The sequence below is a fragment of the Daphnia carinata genome, chromosome 10 (genome assembly GCF_022539665.2).
Source record: "Daphnia carinata strain CSIRO-1 chromosome 10, CSIRO_AGI_Dcar_HiC_V3, whole genome shotgun sequence".
NCBI lineage: Eukaryota > Metazoa > Arthropoda > Branchiopoda > Diplostraca > Daphniidae > Daphnia > Daphnia carinata.
Window position 1 is genome coordinate 7,401,682 of NC_081340.1, and position 14,879 is coordinate 7,416,560.

General features: G+C 40.6%; 4 protein-coding genes across 6 annotated transcripts in view; 3 read left to right on the forward strand and 1 right to left on the reverse strand.

Moving 5' to 3' along the window:
• Positions 1 to 9,370, reverse strand: part of LOC130701169 (uncharacterized) — a 37,732-nt gene extending 28,362 nt beyond the window's left edge. Inside the window, exons 1-3 of one of the 2 annotated variants that reach the window (XR_009003950.2) lie at positions 8,917 to 9,370; positions 8,673 to 8,840; positions 8,333 to 8,597 (exon numbers count right to left, since the gene is read on the reverse strand). Coding sequence is in view for 1 of the 2 variants with exons in the window: in XM_057523148.2 (XP_057379131.1) it covers positions 8,389 to 8,597; positions 8,673 to 8,840; positions 8,917 to 8,971 (432 nt within the window). In the remaining variant the exon portion in view is untranslated. Of the gene's footprint in view, positions 1 to 8,089; positions 8,598 to 8,672; positions 8,841 to 8,916 lie in introns of those variants that run through there. The other variant, XM_057523148.2, reaches the window with a different exon arrangement.
• On the forward strand, positions 1,542 to 2,267 carry LOC130701172 (protein Asterix-like). Its single transcript, XM_057523151.2, has 4 exons — positions 1,542 to 1,696; positions 1,765 to 1,870; positions 1,952 to 2,049; positions 2,109 to 2,267. The coding sequence occupies exons 1-4, from the start codon at positions 1,641 to 1,643 to the stop codon at positions 2,182 to 2,184; spliced, it is 336 nt and encodes a 111-aa protein (XP_057379134.1). The 5' UTR covers positions 1,542 to 1,640; the 3' UTR covers positions 2,185 to 2,267.
• LOC130701098 (cytosolic carboxypeptidase-like protein 5) lies at positions 3,161 to 8,227 on the forward strand. The gene is made up of 12 exons (XM_057523047.2): positions 3,161 to 3,300; positions 3,832 to 4,008; positions 4,084 to 4,226; positions 4,295 to 4,885; positions 4,948 to 5,269; positions 5,339 to 5,477; positions 5,548 to 5,729; positions 5,799 to 5,914; positions 5,985 to 6,206; positions 6,815 to 6,956; positions 7,071 to 7,267; positions 7,358 to 8,227. The coding sequence occupies exons 2-12, from the start codon at positions 3,834 to 3,836 to the stop codon at positions 7,733 to 7,735; spliced, it is 2,607 nt and encodes an 868-aa protein (XP_057379030.1). The 5' UTR covers positions 3,161 to 3,300; positions 3,832 to 3,833; the 3' UTR covers positions 7,736 to 8,227.
• A 1,302-nt stretch (positions 9,371 to 10,672) lies between the features above and the next one.
• LOC130701116 (phosphatidylinositol 3,4,5-trisphosphate 3-phosphatase and dual-specificity protein phosphatase PTEN-like) lies at positions 10,673 to 14,870 on the forward strand. Of its 2 annotated transcripts, none has more exons than XM_057523075.2 (10): positions 10,673 to 11,175; positions 11,233 to 11,362; positions 11,422 to 11,596; positions 11,778 to 11,885; positions 11,961 to 12,102; positions 12,247 to 12,688; positions 12,788 to 12,935; positions 13,020 to 13,304; positions 13,429 to 13,588; positions 13,764 to 14,527. In XM_057523075.2, the coding sequence occupies exons 1-10, from the start codon at positions 11,097 to 11,099 to the stop codon at positions 13,904 to 13,906; spliced, it is 1,812 nt and encodes a 603-aa protein (XP_057379058.1). In that variant the 5' UTR covers positions 10,673 to 11,096; the 3' UTR covers positions 13,907 to 14,527. The 2 variants fall into 2 exon arrangements, with proteins under 2 accessions (XP_057379058.1, XP_059353110.1); XM_059497127.1 differs by lacking the exon at positions 13,764 to 14,527 and adding an exon at positions 14,667 to 14,870 and having other exon boundaries at positions 10,674 to 11,175.
• The last annotated feature ends 9 nt before the right edge of the window (positions 14,871 to 14,879 follow it).

Genomic DNA, 14,879 nt, shown 5'->3' on the forward strand with positions numbered 1-14,879 from the left:
CGCTTGTTGTTCTTCAATGTTGTGGATTTCTTTTCTTTTGTGTGTGTAGATCGGTGTACGGTGTTGGGTGTGAGATTTCCCTCCAACGATCGGTTGCGATAGAGCTCCGTTGCCTGCTTTGTAAATAAGACAAGAAGAAAATTTTTTTGCAACGCGAAAAAAAAACGACAACAACACACACTAGCAACCCCCAACCGAAGCGTCCGATCGTAGCGGCTGACGGCCGCAGACTGAAATGACGATGGGACTGGTGCCATTGAACACGGGCTGGCGGGTAGCGGCAGTGAGCGGTGCGGGCGAGGCTGTCAAATATGAAACAGCAAAAAGGCTAAAAAAATAAAGAAATAAAGAAATAAAACAAACTAATAATAACAACACGTAAGAGTTGGAGCGAAAATGATTGCCCGTCGCCAATAACTCGCAATCATCTCGATACAACAACGCTTAATCAAATCTTGTATCGTAAAACGTAAGCTACTGAAAACAAGAGTGGGACGAATCAATGATAGATGTAATCATTTCAAAACCTCTGGCATTTGCACATGCCAAACGGCCGTGTCTCGTTGGCGAAGCATCTTTCACTTTTTTCTCTCAAGTTGGTTTGATGTATTTTGCATACTTCCTCCCGAATTGACGTCACCTTTTTTTTTTTTCGTTTAATTTTTCAAGCGCAGGAAAGTGGGAACGTGCTGCTTTTTTTTTCCATGGCCAGTTATTTTGTTTTGTTTTTTTTTTCGAAGGAAGGTTACGCACAACAAAGTGAAACGATACGTTCACGCGACAACGACCGGCCAGTCAACATCGTCCAGTCCGCCGAGCTTCGAGCTCCGACAGTTCGGTGGTTGGGCGAGAACGCGTGTAGAATAATTAGTGAAATTTTTCTTGTTTCAAGTTTCTCAGTTGCAGGGGGTTGTCCTGGACAAATATGCAAAAGTACTAACAATGTGAACGGCACTTTTAGGATGGTGTGGAAGAGGGGGCGGAGGAGGATGCAAGCAAGGGTCAAGATCTTGGCCGGTAAAGCTTGTTGTTAGGTGTGTACATACGGTCGATGTAGCAGACCGGGCAACAAAGTTTCCAGTCAATATTTGTAGAAATCGGAGGACCGCGTCACTCTTATGTACATGTGGCTAACAGCACAAATAAGTCGGCGGAGAGTTAGTTCAGCTGTTGACCAGTTGACAAGAGTGTAAGAAGAAAGAGTACAGGAAAAACGACGGGCAGTGGGGGAGACCATAAAGGGGAGGGAGAAGCAAGAGAACGAGAGGAGGGAATGTAACCATTGAGAATATGAAACCTGCGTTGTACAACAAGTTTCGTTGCTGAACTGTGGGAGCTGCGTCATCAAGGTCTGCCGGCCAGGCATCAAATGGCTGCACTTATTCAAATAAAGGGCGCGGAAATGAATGAGGAAGGAATGCAAACCAACGAGAAAATAAGAGGAAAAAAAATATGTGTATTTCTCCTTGACCTTGTTTAGCTAGCTAGTTATTCTTTACGCTAGATGGCTATAGCTGGCTGTTAAGAAGCAAAACTTCTGACGTTAGAGAATCGATTGTCGTCTGCAATCAACTAAACATCAGTTAATTGGATTAATTTATCACCTTCCATACCATAAGCGAAAAAATAAACGTATAAGGATGTCTGGAAACTCAAATAACTCTTCCGATTCACGAAGATCCGATAGGATTCACCGGTAAGATAAAATAGTGGTGCAACGCTAGCTTCATTGATACTCAGTTTTTGTTTCGACTCTATCCAAAGGTATAAGGCGTCGGCATTCAATCAGAACCAGAATGGAGAAGACTTGACTCCCGATTATATGAATGTTTTGGGCATGGTTTTTAGTATGTGCGGGCTCATGATGAGGGTAAGTTGATCACTAAACCATTCTTGCAGTTTTGTCAAAATATTGCACTACTTGTAATTTTTTTAAATCATACCATTACAGTTGAAATGGTGTGCTTGGGCTGCTCTGTACTGCTCCTGCATCAGTTTTGCCAGTTCCAAGATCAACGATGACACCAAACAAATCCTCAGCAGTTTCATGTAACTTACCAAATCATCTTCACAAGTTTAACATTGTTTAACTTTTCATCACTTTTCAGGCTCTCCATCTCTGCTGTAGTCATGTCCTACCTCCAAAACCCAACTCCAATGGTTTTACCTTGGTCAACTGTGTGAAAATTTGCCATTGTCATCAAATCTTTCAAAAAAGAATTAAAACTGCAATAGATTGGCTCAGAATAAACAATGAATTTCTTTCATTCGCGACAAACGGGAACTAATATCCTAGTTAATTTAACAATGGCAGCTGAGAGTAACAACCAAAGTGGAATAAAAAGATAATAGAGAGGAATACCAGAAGAGGGACTATCCAGCCTGCTACATAAGAGACATTGATATGTGATCTTGAGCAGTATAGGAGACATGAGTGTAACAAACTTTCTGCAAAAATACCATGGTCTTGAACGCAAATCTTGTGAACAATGCTGAGAAAAAACATGTAGAATTAAAAGAACAATAATCAGACAATCCCAAAACCAGATGGGTACCAAAACAAGAAACCAGCTCCATTGGGTTCGATGATCCAACTGAAGAACTAGTAGTATCAGGAATACCAATGCAACAAACCATGCAACTAGTGCACGATGCAGCAAGGCCATGATACCACTTCAATGTCAGACCAAAGAACAAGTCCTGGAACTTCTTGATGGTTATTGGAACTGAAAACTGAAACAAAACACAATTTTTATCGAACAGTGAATGCAATTGTCTGTTATGTTTACATTTCTATTTATTACCACGTTGGTAGAAAGTTCAACCAGAACTTACCCAATAAATATCTTGTTAATAACATAAATCATATTGCTGTTTCTAAAATCGCCATCGTCAAAAAGTTATGGGTCACAATTTCGAAAATAGCACATGACAGGCACACAGTGGTCATAAACCTATTACACTGGCGATTGTCCAAATCTTTACAATGTAATCTTGATCCGGATCCCAGCGACTTTAACGTCGAAATGCACAGCGACAAGTTTTGAAGATCGTATGATACTTAATTTTAAAAAAATTTGAACTATTGCGATAATGAATACTCTGAATTTTCGTGGCTCAATCGAATCATCGGGCTCAAGTCATCTAGGAAAAAGCAGACGACAAGACGCCATTGTTGTTTTCTTTTGGCAGAGGAGACTGGAGTTAAACTTGAACCCATTTCGCCAAATTTTTATCACTTCCAGTTCGTGCCTAAGGCTTGTAACATTCCTGCCCATTATCCGATTCATCTACGAATTGGTAAAAACTTACATTCAAATTTAATTACATATTTTAGCGTTACCATAGTACCTAAGGTTAACAAAGGCGATGAACTCAATTACCTCCGTTCTCTAAATTTAATGCTCTTCAGGAATTATGTTCCTTAATAACTTAACATTGAATTATTTATAATGCATGTTTTGCTCTTTGTTAAGTTATTCAGTGGAAGCTGAAAGCAGACATATAATATTGTTTGTTTAAGTAAAACCTGAAACAAATGTATATCACCTCATGTTCTGGCGCCCAAACCCTACATTGCTAGAACTGATTTCCCATGTTAGTAAGATTTCTCAAGCTTTAAAGTTCACCACTACCTAACATTTGGTCAATGTATGGTTTTTATTTTAGCTTCATGTTTACTCATACTGAATCTTTGCTAGATAGTTATACAAGTATAAAAAAATTTTACACTGTGACATTTTTGTGGAGTAGATTGAGATAACCAGTAATTTATTTTGGTGTTTTCAAGCCTTACTAAAAAAGCTGCATAATTTTTTCATTTCATGATAGGAATGAATGAAATCATTGGAAGTTTTCACTTTCACTCGGATTTTGACTCGGGGAATCTGGCAAAAGTAGAGAAAGATGAAAAGAATGACAATGAATTTAACCTTTGGACATTACCAGATTGTGCAAATACCCCTTATGAAAATGGAAATAGGACATGGTTCTACTTTGGAGTTCAAGGTTAGTTGTTAATGCTTCCAAAATCTCTTTTCAATTTTTTTTTGTGAATCTGACTAATGATACATTGCTGTATAGGTCCCTGCAATACCGTAGTAAAATTTAACATTATGAATCTGAACAGACAAGCAAAGTTGTATAGCCAAGGAATGAAACCACTTTTTAAGGTGCTCCCTCATCAAGAACAATGGGAACGTATTAAAGACAAACCAATTTGCAGTGTAAGACATTCAATTATGTCTGAAAATTTCTGATGAGCTATTAACTTTTACTGAATTGTGTTTGGTAGATGGAAGACCAAAGTTTTGTACTTAGCTTCAAGTTTACCATGCCAAGTCAAGAAAATTCAACCGTCTATTTTGCTTTTTGCTATCCCTACTCTTACTCTGACCTTCTTTTTGATCTGGACACGCTAGAGGCCCGCTTTTCGACGAAAGAAGGAAATATTTACTTTGGGCGTGAGCTTCTGTGCAATTCTTTGGATCAACGTCGAGTCGACTTGGTGACTGTTACGCGGAATGGTGATGAAAATCGCCGAGATAAGCCTGTTGTTTTTGTCAGTGCGAGAGTTCATCCAGGAGAAACGCCATCCAGCTTCGTTTTAAACGGTTTCCTGGATTTCATTCTCAAAGAGGACGACATCCGTGCACAAAAACTGCGCGAGAATTTCATATTCCTTTTGGTTCCTATGCTCAACCCTGACGGAGTATACCGCGGTCACTACAGAACTGACAGTCGTGGAGTTAATCTCAATCGAGTATATCTTGAAACGGATGCAATTTTTCATCCAACCATAGCTGCTACAAAGCAGCTTTTGCTTGATTTGGCTAAAGAAGAGTTAGTTATGGAAACAAACTCCATGTCAACACTCGAGCAAAAGGTACCTCTGATTATCGTATTCATCCTCTTAATTCCAGGGCTAATCTTGTGATCAACATGTAGGTTAAAGAAACGCTGTTAGTCCAAACGGATGATTCGAATTGTAAGGACGATTCGGTTACGCTGTGGCCGCTTAGCTTTAAGGACGATGGCGGTAGGACGAACTTCGCTGGACTTCAGTTTCCCAATGCCTCGGATGAAACTACGCTTTCTTTGTCATCTTCCGCCATCCTCAGTGGCAGTACACTCGAGGGCGCAGAAGAGGGAGATGTCAGTGCGCAATATTTTGATGTTGCTCCAGCAACACCTTGCCTTGCAGCCTCTCCATCGACCAAGAGCAGACTCTTCGCATACATTGACCTACACGGCCATGCATCCAAACGAGGTCTGCTATCCAACAGATACTTTTCGACCTAGTTTCATGAGCATTTTCAATTAACCATTTTTGTTACAGGTATCTTCATATACGGTAATCATTTTAAAGACGCAAACCAACAAGTAGAGTGCCTACTCCTGCCAAAACTGATCTCGCTCAACAGCCAACACTTTGATTTCTGGGCCTGCAATTTTTCTGAAAAAAATATGCGGCAACGGTTTGTTGAAAAATCGCTTTTAATCCTTTTTTTGGTTTTGTCCGCTATTTTCTGTTGTTTATCACATTAGAGACAAACGGGACGGGTTAAGCAAAGAGGGCTCTGGACGAGTCGCCGTGTCGAAGTTAACTGGAATCCCGCGGAGCTACACTCTCGAGTGCAACTATAATACAGGACGTATGCGTAATATTCTCAGTCCTCTGCCAACGGATAAGTTTCCGCTATTTCACGCCACCACCGGTGATGCCAAAGGTATTAGAAAGAGTTAAGTACATATTTTACCCTCTTTGCATTCACGTAATGAACCCATGACTCAAACAGATGAGGAGCGGCTAGATGGATCTACGCTGTCACGCAGAAGAACGGTCAGCGCTGGACCTAGTTTAACAGATGCCTTTGCCCCACCAGTTCCTTACTCAGAGCAATCATTTAAAGAGGTATAAACAGGCCACGTGAATCGCTTGCCAGTTTTCGAGAGTAAACTCAATAATTTCTTCTGCATGGCAGGTTGGAGAAGCGATTGCAGTATCTCTGCTTGATCTTATTGGAGCCAATCCGCTGAGCCGTCTTCCACAGTCAACTTACGGAGATGTCGACGGTGCTCGTCAGTGGATCCGGCTTCATTGCCTAGGTCAACGTCGTTTCCCCTTCGTGGAAGCAGATGCAGATGAAGAGAGCACCTGCTCTCATCTACCGTCTAGTTCGACAACAGCCAACTCTCTCCAACAGGTTACAATTGTTTGATCCTTTTCTATCGTCTCCTATCACTTTTATCGCGCGAAAAGAAGTCTTCGCTTGTCCAAGTTAAAATTTTCAACTACCAAACTCAATACTCTACCACCTTCATGGTGAGATTCTAGAATATTATTGTACACTAGTTAATAGGTTTGATAAGATAGCGGCCCATGTTGTCCATAGGGTCACCTTTGCCAGATCAGTGTTTTAAAATTTCTCTCCTCTGCCTTCCAAGAAGCTCTTGATTTGGAATGAAGCTTTTACTCTCAGTAGAATTACCGATTAACTCTTTCTAGTCCCCAAGTCGAACTTTAGAAAATGAAAAAAAGAAAGAAAACCGCAGCAAGCTTTGCCTGACAGCCTCACTCACTTTTATTTTGACAGTCCTATCTTTCGTTCGACATCCGTCAGTCGTTTTGTATGTTTGTATTCTATGCGTCCTTTATTTTTATTTGAACGATAACACAATACATTCCCTTCGTCTGGGCCCCATCGGATTGCTCTTTTATAGTCTATTCACGTGGCCTTTGGTTGCCAAACATATATCCAATTCAACTAATTATCAAACTACATGCCAAACTCGTGCAATCTGCACACTTCAGGTTTCCCAACGAGATTCTATGGCCTACCCTGCTACGTCGACAGCTACGACTGGTGATTTGACCACGACCGTAATGTCCCTCTCATTGCCGGCAAAAAGACTTTCGCCAGGGAAAAGACTACCGAAATCAGGAGAAAAAACAAGTGAGTTATTCCTCATTTCCTGGCAGATCATTGCCACAAAATGCAAGGCAGTGGCTGGTAGGTACTACCATCCATTTAGTTTCTCATTGTTTCATGATTCTGCATTGGAATTAGATCGCGTTCGTGTCCGAAAACCTTGGCCTGGTAGTCCACGAATGAAGGAGTCACCAAATCAGAGCCCCAAACAGCAGGGACCATCCACCGTGGACTTCGCGCCTTCCTCACCGAGTTACCAGCTCTTTCCAAAGCAAGTTAAAAGCCCACCAAGCGCTCGCCGCATCCCCAGGAAGAAATCGTTGAGAAAAGCCAAAGTAAGCGTTTGCCCTTTACGTTTTCTTTGTAAGCGCAAGGCTCTTTCACCTTAACTGGTTGGAACTTGAAAGGACGTTTTTTTCTTTCAGGTCCAGCCCCTCGTGAAGAAAGATGGAATGATTGAGGTCGAGCTAAATGCGACATTTCATGCTACTTCGCCCTCTTCTCCTCCCAAGCAGTTGCTGAAGCGAAAACGTCGCAAGTCCAGAACTCTGAGTGTCAGTGAAAGTTGTAAGGAAAAACGGAAGTTTAAGGGATCGCCCGTAGCCGTTGCAGCGGTTGCTGCCGCTGTAGTAGCTGCGTCAGATAATAATTCAACTGAGGTAGACTACCCTCAACCTTCTACATCGGCATCGACCCGTATTCAGACCAAATCGGTGATGGTGAAAAAGAAAAAGCTCTTGAAGAAAAGAAATGCCACAAGCGTCCTTCAGAAGAAAAAACGAATTAATCTGATTACTGAGTGATTATTGCTATTTGTGTGTCCCTTGTTTTTGTATTTTTTTTTGTTTCATTTCTTGATTTTTTTTTTCCTCCTTCAATTTTTTTAGAAAATTGTTACTTAGGACAGTTGAGTAACGAATCTGGTTTTCGTACGTAATGTAGGTTCGGTTATTGCTCCGGTCGTGCCGAAACACGCTCAATAACTATTGATGATTTTTGCAATCTTCTCCCAAAAAGTATGGTTATTCGTTTACGAACGAAAATATTGGCTTAAAAATTGTTTAGTTCGATAGATGTGATTACCAAAACGAAGTTGTTTTGCATTACGTCCTGTGAAATTCTGGAAATCCCAGCCTCGCTATTCATATACAAAGGAATATGAAGAAACTATGAATATTTATTTAAGATCCCTTAACGTAAAACGAACAAAGCCCTGTATAAATCATCTTTTCTGTTGAATAACTGCGCGAAAGAAAAATACAACACAGGCTGCGCTTTTCTCATTCACAAATAAACGCTGTGTTTGTTTTTCTTTTGTTTTAATGTTTCACTTTATGTTTTAACAAGACATATAGCAATGCATTGTGTCCTGAAGATCAGTTGGATGGTGTAACAGTATGGTGTCTCATGTGTGTCAGCACTATGTTATTAACGTTCTGAATTTAATTAAAATCTCTTAGAGCAAGAATTTTGGACCTAGCAAGGCTACCGTGGCAAACGACACCATGGTGGCGAAAACCATTTGAAGATCAGCTCCAGAGTTGCAACCGTCTTGATCACAAGAGCAGACATATTGGCGACCACCCAAGCCGGCCTTCTGGTAGCAGGTGTTGGTTACAGGATCGTCTTGGCCGCATTCGCGGATTACCCTAATGTTGGACTCGACTGCAAATTTTCAAACAATTTTGGCAGTTGAAACATGGACAGTTGGACAACAGTTGGAAGTGAAAAACGATCTACCTCCATCATGATTCGGGGCATCTTGGTCGATTTTTCGGCAGCCCGTGTATTTAGCTCCTCCAGCTAGTTCACTGCAGTCTTTCAAGAAATTCGGATTAAGTGACTGCGTGTTGGAGCATCCTGTTTTATCTATCGCGGAATTGCAGACGTAGCATTTAATAGCATCACCTGTTAAATTAAATTAAACAAATTTAATCGTTACTCTATTTAGTCGGTGAATTTGAAAAGAAACGTCGCAACTTGCCAGTCGAGATGAAGAACGCGAAACAGACGATGGAGCACAAGAAAAGACGATTCATTTCGGATTGGAGCGGATGGCAAAGTGACTGGATGGTGCAATATTAAGCCTAGGAATACGATGAAGGGAGGCTTATTGCATCCAACTGACGATCGCAAGGGCTGGCCAACGTCTGCGAAGAACCTCTCCGTGTCCGTTTTATTTTCTTGAACGTTTTTCTCCCAATTGAATCTTGTTTCGGCTAGTTTATTCCGGCACTAAAGACATGCCATGAAAAGTTAATCCTGTTGGTTTGAAAGTCGATTTCAGATTTTCACCGGCTGCAGCGTCATGAGTGTCGTTGATCATACAGAAATGACTTGTAGAGTGCTACACGCTTGAAGACATACCATGCTGCAGTTTAAGGGGGAAATAGCTGTTGTTCACCGAATTCCCATTCCTGGCATGTAAACTGCCTGTGATGGATGAATCTCCAAGGCTGAAAAGGGGTTCATCGGGGCCATCCATCGCTTCTATAGCAACCTATAACATAAAAACAGTAAGTAACAAATAAATATACTGCTGAAAAGTTATCGTTAAAATCGAAAAAAATTTTCTACGCAAATAAAAGTTATTGCAGTTTGTCGGATAACGCGAACGCCACATATCCATTGGACCCTGTATCTTTAAAAGAGTGGAAACGGTAAAGCAGGGCAAGATTTATCCAAGTGCGAGTGAATCTTCATACGCACGCAGAGGGAGCAAATGGTTGTTCAGCGTTGTCAAGAATCTCAATTGGCTCTCCTCTCATTCACTGTCTTAAGAAAGCGTTAGTGGTCGTTACGTTCTGTTACTGGACTATAAAGCCATATTGAACCGGTGTCTGCTACTCAGCGATGCCACAGACGCTTCTCATTCTTAAGCAACCCCAGTTCTAGCGTATTTCGCACCTTCAATAACATTCGCTGGAAAACGAAACGATGTGGAACAAAGAACTGAATTTGTTTATCAACTTTAGGGGCATGGAATAAAAAGATCACACTAAGGAAAAAGCGCGTTAGATGGCAAACTATTTATCAACACTACATTGGGCTTTCGAGAGTTATAATCCTGACATGGATAGGAAAGGTAGAAACAAGTAGGAGGGATTTGTGATGAAAATCCTATCATGTCAGACATTCACACGGTATACATGTATCACATACAAACCTCTCAACGGCACCTGCTTGGTATTCTGGATCTGCATGCTTTGAACTAGACGTGGATTGGTGAGAGGGCAGAAATTATCCTTGCCGTTGTTCCCTTTTCTTTTATCTAGGCTTAATTTTAACATTACTTACCTACGCAACTTTCCTGTTCTATCTAGTGTAGGCAGTATGCTTTAATAACCTGTTGTTTTCGCAACTGATAATAACATGTACTGTACGCACTTTTACAGTGAGCATCTGTTCAACGGTGTCTGCTACTATTACCAATTAAAAATTTCTAGAGCGGTTAACTTTTGACCATTTTGACGATCAAGTCTATTTATCTATATTGGTTTTCAGGTGTGCCCTGCCAACATTCGTTGAAGCAAGCGAAAGGATTCTTTGTTTGAGAAAATCAGGGTGAAACATGATTGGTTTTTTACATCCAAAATCAGAGATAACCATAAATGCAAGTCAACTGCCTAAGGCAAAATGTTCTGGCCTATTAAAGACGAAGGTTTTGGTGGTATGCGTTTGTTGAAATTGGTGGCGTCTTACGGATGCTTTATGTACTAAAACGCGTCGACCTGCTATCTTTGGTGCACGGGCCTGATCTCGTGTATCTCAGGGTTCTAACAAAGCGAAAGCGGCTCGGTGTGTGTGCGTCTCTCCCCTGCCTCCTTGTCTTACTCTATCGACGGCTTATCCCTCTCTTTGCTCTTTTAAAAACTTTTATTTGGTTGAAAATGATAATGATCTGTTGTGAAAAACGCGAGAGAAACCAACTGTCAAATGTGTCACCTTAGTTGGCAGTAATTGTTTCCAGAGACTTTTACTTGTCGTTAGTTGTTGTCAAGTGAGAGTCGAGTAGGAATAGAACGAGTGCTGTTCTAGAGAAGAAAGTGCGTCGGTGTGTGCAATTGCTTGTTTGTTTGCCTTTTGTAGCCTAATGGGTGTGATATTGTAAACAGATTGATAAAAAGTGATGGTGATTTTTAGTTTATAAAACTTAACAAAGAAATGGCAAGCACTATCAAAGGATTGGTTAGTCGCAAGAAGAAGCGCTACAAGGAAGATGGGTTTAATCTAGATTTGACTTGTAAGTACTTCAATTCTTCCACATTGTTTAGCCTGTAACCACGATGATTTTTTTTAGATATATTTGAAAATGTGATTGCCATGGGATACCCAGCTGCTAAGCTGGAAGGAGTCTATCGAAACCACATTGATGATGTCTTCAAGTTTCTAGAGACTAAACACAAAGATCACTACAAGATATATAATTTGTAAGCTATCTGTTTATCATTAAGAGAAAACACAGTGTTTATTTAGTAATATTTTATAGGTGTTCAGAGCGTTCCTATGACTGCAGTAAATTTTACAATCGAGTCTCTTCCTTTCCATTTGATGATCACAACCCTCCAAAATTGGGTTTGATTGAGCCATTTTGTAATGATGTTGATGAATGGCTGGGTCTTGATCCATTGAATGTTGCAGTTGTTCACTGCAAAGCTGGGAAGGTACCACAAAACAAAAAACTTTTTTCATTATAGTCTTGTATGGATGAAACTAGAAGAAGTCATTATCTAATATGGAACTTGCAATCAAGGTTCTTATTTGCATTCTTTGAAATCATGCCATGTTTTATTTTTGTTTTTCTTTATTTTGCTTTTTGATAAAAATAACTATTTTTCTTTTTAGGGAAGGACTGGTTTGATGATATGCTGTTACATACTACATCGACGTTGGGCGGAAAATGCAGACGAAGCCCTTAAACATTATGGGCAGACCAGAACGCACGACACCAAAGTAAGATCCTGTACATAATATCGTAAAAATCTATGATAAACTAGTAGTATTTGTCTCCTTGAATTTTCCTTTTAGGGTGTTACCATACCTAGCCAGAGACGCTACGTCGAGTATTATGATCAATTACTCAAAGCGGGCGGTCCGGGTTATTCGTTGTGCCCTCTCGAGTTGCGTCAAATTCGCCTGGAGCCTATACCCAATATGAGTGGCGGATGTGGTAAGGGCTTATCTAACTTCTTAGTTCACTAGAGTTGCTGATAACAATGACGGAAGGCTGCTCTAGCATACTATTACGAAAACGATTAAATTAAATATTGATTCTAGCAACACAATTTCTTTTCTTTCTTCGATTTCGTCATAGTTCCCGTTTTGACCATACATGAGGCGGAAAGCCAGCAAGAATATAATCCGCCTATCGAGCTGACCAAAGTCGGACGCGTGCTACGCATTACCTTGAAAAAGCCGCTGAGCCTAAAGGGCGACGTGCGGGTGATCCTCAAAAACAAACCCAACGTGATAATGATGAAGGAAAAGATGTTTCATTTTTGGTTCAACACCTATTTCGTCAAAGACCAAGCTCTCTTCCCACCGTCACCGTCCCCATCGCCTCGTCGAACTTTAAATGAGAAAAACGAATTTTCGTCCAACGGACTGGACAGTACAGCATCTCTGACTAAAGCTGAAGGACTAGCTTTAAAAAATCGATGGATAGGCTCATTAATCGAACGACCTGAAGGCTCTGGAAACTGCCCATCAACCAACCATCTCAGCCCGAACATGGTCTTATTGTCTAGTTCATCCAGGTTCTATATATTTTCCAATACTAGAGAGATAAATTTTGGTACCTTAAAAAACCATTGTTAATCAATTTTCTTTACTTGTCTTTTTTTTTTCATTTACAGGGCATCATCTTTGAATTCAGTATATTCAGAAAACTCCTCTGCGACTACCTCGGAGCCAAAACAATGGCTCAGTGTAACATTAGTTAAACGAGAGCTAGATAAAGCTTGCAAAGATAGCAACAATAGAATTTTTGCGTCGGATTTCAAGGCAAGCCAGTCAAATAGATTTTCTCTGGTAGAAAGAATTACCTAATTGTTTGCTAATGTTCTTTTACGTTTTGCAAAATACCAGACTACGTTGTACTTCACTCGTCCTGGTCAGGTGCCTTTGAGCATCGTTGGAAGTCTACCCAATATGGATTCTGCCGCTCGAGCTAACCGCAGTAGCATGGCTGCTATAAATTGCAGTCCTGCCATCCCGCGCTTTCCCTCGGCCACTTCTAACGGATCAAGCCGACCAAAAACTATTGCAACAGGTGGTGCCAACCGATCGGTAAAATTAAGCTCACCTCAAAACCTCGGTCTTCTCGGGCCAATTTGCTGGAGACCTGATAAATCAACCGAGGGGCAAGTGAAGGTAGGGCATTGAAACGTTTTGCGAAATTGACACTTCCTTCGTTTTCTCGGATAATCTAGTAAATGCCATTGCAAGAGTCCTGTTAAGTATCTATGCATCATTAGGTTTTTTTTTTTGCGTTTAGATTAGTAAACTTGAAGAAGTTGAAAAACATGACCAATTACCTCGCCATTCGGATTCAAGCCAGACGTGGAGTTCAGAAAATGATAGTTCAGATATAGAAGGATCAGAGCGAAACCAATTCCAGTCGCCAGTGAGCCAGGAGCAGGACGAAGCTGAGCAAGGTTCGTAGTCTCTGGATTGATTGTTTGGATCCATGGTGATACAACAAGCAACTCCCATTATCTCTTTTAATTTTTCTCCTCTTGCGTTTTCCCGTTGCTCATTTCCTTTCGACAATTTCTACACCTTTCTCCCTGTCCTTATCTGAAGCATTTCTGTGTGTATGTTCTTGGGTAGATGACACTTACACATCTTCGGAAGCTGTTGGTCGCTATCGGTTACTCTCCTTTTCGGCTTGCACCTCTGGTGGTTCTCAAGGAATAGGGCGTACGAGTCCAACATCTGTCGATCCTACGCTGAAAGGTTGGACTTCCACCTGAATAGCAGCATGCTGATTTGGTTCCTCTTTTCTCTTTGTTGGCACATTTCTGTATTACTCTCCTGCCCCATAAGGGATTTTTTTTTCCTGCCCCCTTTGCGAATCCAATCGGAAACGATCAGTTAGTGCTGGCCTGAGCGATAATTTCCTACCCGGTGTCGCTTGCTTAGAGAGACAACATTTTCGAAATATGCGCAAAAAGAAATTTTGCATTTTAACGTATCATTTGTACTCGGTATGTTGCGATTTTGCAACAGGACGTAAGCGATCACTGTCTTGGGTTATAGGTCGCGTTTATTGTTCCCTTTCGTATCCCCTTTGTTTCTATGGTTCTAAATTTTTGAATTAGTTTTTTGTTTCTCTATCTAATTGGATCGGCTAAAGGGTTGGAGCCTTATCATCATGCTCCCCTTCACATTATCTTTGGTCCCTCATTATTATTTTTTTTTTTTTTCACCTTGTTGCGCAACAAATCCTCCCAGTTCTTGTTTAATCTTTTTTCATTGTTGGAATAAACATGTGACCTGGATCTCCCTAAACATAAGAGACACCATCAAAAATTGGCGTCAAAAGTTGGAAATTTTTTTTCCTGCACTTCGTTATTAATTAGTTCAATTGGTACTCTGTCACTGCATTTCTTGTTAGTTTGGTATTCTTTTTCCAGATATGATTGCAGTTCTTATTACATGAAATCTCTTGAACTCCTAAATTTACCTTTGTCGAGAATTCAAAGATCAATTGAGTACTTATTTATCTTACAGGGGAATCGACCTATTTGTGACCTGGCGTGTGAAAACTGTTACCAGAGATTTCTCTTGATTACCATTTAACTGACGAAAATCATTTTCGTACTTTGTCTCATTTGTTTCTTTTCGTTGGTTCATTCGTTGATTTTTTTTTTGTTTGTTTTGTATCGAGTCGGAAACAATATGACTGGACAATAATATACTATAACTGAACAGTTATGAAGTCAT